At 51.3% G+C, this 2,253-nt stretch overlaps 1 protein-coding gene across 1 annotated transcript; it reads left to right on the top strand.

Annotated features, from left to right (window-relative positions):
* The first annotated feature begins 845 nt into the window (after nucleotides 1–845).
* On the top strand, nucleotides 846–2,024 carry LOC149846590 (fasciclin-like arabinogalactan protein 21). The gene has a single exon (XM_089991715.1). It carries the CDS (start codon nucleotides 846–848, stop codon nucleotides 2,022–2,024), a length of 1,179 nt encoding a protein of 392 aa, XP_089847841.1.
* Nucleotides 2,025–2,253: the final 229 nt, after the last annotated feature.

The raw sequence follows: 2,253 nt of genomic DNA, 5'->3' as shown, positions 1-2,253 counted from the left end.
TATAATCATATCCGAATCCATACCACGATGGGCAATCTTCCAGTAAAGGGCCCCAACCTGCCCAAAATCAGGCAAAGACTAACCATAAGTTAGTTTTTGAAAAATTTCCCGGTCAGATTTGCCTGATCACCTGAATTTGGTTTTCACGCGGTTGGATCCAGCCACATCTAATAAGAAAAGTAGTTACATATCCACTTGGACGTAGCATTAGAACCAGGGGCCGATCCTCGTCTAATATGATCCGTGGATAGTACTGCACAGCTCCAATAAGGCTCACAGAAAAAGGCTATGCAACACTAATGACAAGCTCCCATGCAAGAGGATCTGGATCCAGATCATATTAGGAGTCAATCAATGTGAAATTGCACCCAGATCCACCGTGACCGGGGCTGTTATCGCTGGTTTGCAGATTGTCACCTTACTTTCAAAGAATCAGATTAAGTTGGACCCCCCGATCCAGATCTGACATATTTTTTTTGGAATAGGATCTTAAATAAGAGTCTAAAGTGCAATGAGACCATAGTCGGCTTATTAAGTTGGACTTTATAAGATCCGAATTTGGATCTGGATTAGTTGTTTGGATTCAGCCAGCCCATCAAACCAAAAAAGAAAGAAAGAAAGAAAGAAAGAAAGAGCCAAATAAGAAATCAAGAATCAGAGAGGGAAAAACAAAATAAAAGAAAAAACTAACAAATCTATTACAACAAACTCTAGCCGCCCGCCTTCAACACTATTTAAGCTTCCAGCCTTCAACCCTTCGACCACACTCTCTCTCTCTCTCTCTCGTTGTGCAAGAAAAATTCAGATTCTTGGTTGCTTCTGATAGCGCTACAGCCATCCCCAAGATGGCGTCGTTCCACCGCGCCTTCATCTTCATTCTCCTCTTCTTCCCGTTGCTCTTCACACCGTCCCTTTGTTACCGCCACCACCACCATCACGCCTCAACACCGCTTCCCAGTCCCCACCAGCAACTCGCCTCCATCCTCGTTTCCCTCGGCTACCAGCAGCTCGCCTCATTCGTTCCTTCCCTCTCCAATTCACTCTTCTCCGGCTGGAACCTCCCAGCCACCGTCTTCGCCCCCGCCGCCGACTCCATCAACGCCTCCTCCATCGTCCTCAAGGAGCACATCGTCCCCGGCATCTTCACCCTCAGCCTCCTCTCCAAGCTCAAATCGGGCACCGTCCTCGAGACCATGAGCCCAGGCCGATGCCTCGCCGTCACGATCCAGGACAACGCCACCACCATTCTGGTGAACTCCGTCCCCATCGTCAAACCCGACTTGTACAACGACGGCCTCCTGGTTGTCCACGGGATCCAATCCCCAATCGCTCCGCTCTCTCACTCTGCTTGCAGCATGCCTCCTGCCGCCTTCAACCCCAACACCACTACCACCACCCTGACCGGAAGACGCCACAACCACCCTTCCCCCACTACGGACGCGCCGGTAACCGTCGACCCCTACCTCCACCCGTCGGCGGCGTCCGTCATGAGTCTGATGCTGCGCGACGCGATGCTCCGACTCAGAGAGAGCGGCTACAGCATCGTGGCTCTCGCCATGCATATCAAGCACGCGGAGCTCGTGAGGCTCCACAACATGACGGTCTTCGCCCTCAACGACTCGGCCATCGTCTCGGGTGGCCACGCCTACGTCAACAACGTCCGGTTCCACGTTGTGCCCAACCAGTTCCTCACCCACGACTCTCTCGCGAGCCTGCCCCTGGGCTCGGTCTTGCCGACACTGGTGAAGGGGGAGAGTCTCGTCGTGACTAGCCCTGGCGTGGGCGTCAGGATCAACTACGAGCCCATTCGATCGCCGGACGTGGTCTACAACCTCAACATCGTGGTGCACGGCATCTTCCTTCCCTTCCCCCACCTATTCCAAGCGCCCTCCCTCGATAACAATCGGCTCGGCGATGCGGTCGTCCAGGCATCCGAGCATGGTCCGCACACTCATGAGCCACCACGAGGGAGTCCGATCTTCGCTCCGAGCCCGGTCAAGGAGCTACATGATGACAATCTTTGACGCGAAAGAGGGAGCCCCACTCTTCTTTCTAGTCTTTCTTTCTTTCTTTTTCTTTGTCCTTGCTTTCTTGGTGTTGGTTTTCTTGTTTACTTGACGACTGTAAGTTTGGGTGTGGGGTTTGAAGCCGTGTATACATGAGTGCTTAATTTGATTCTGATCTCTCTCTCTCAAAAAAAAAAATTAAAATAAAAAATAAAATAAAACCCCCTCTTTTTTTTTCATGAAAATT

Source organism: Nuphar pumila, chromosome 2 (genome assembly GCF_984573655.1).
Source record: "Nuphar pumila chromosome 2, dmNupPumi1.hap1.1, whole genome shotgun sequence".
In the NCBI taxonomy this organism is placed as follows: Eukaryota; Viridiplantae; Streptophyta; class Magnoliopsida; order Nymphaeales; family Nymphaeaceae; genus Nuphar; species Nuphar pumila.
This window is presented reverse-complemented; position numbering and strand designations above follow the sequence as displayed.

Coding starts and splice junctions, on each gene's coding strand:
- LOC149846590 (XM_089991715.1), top strand. CDS start 846: ATGGCGTCGTTCCACCGCGCCTTCATCTTCATTCTCCTCTTCTTCCCG.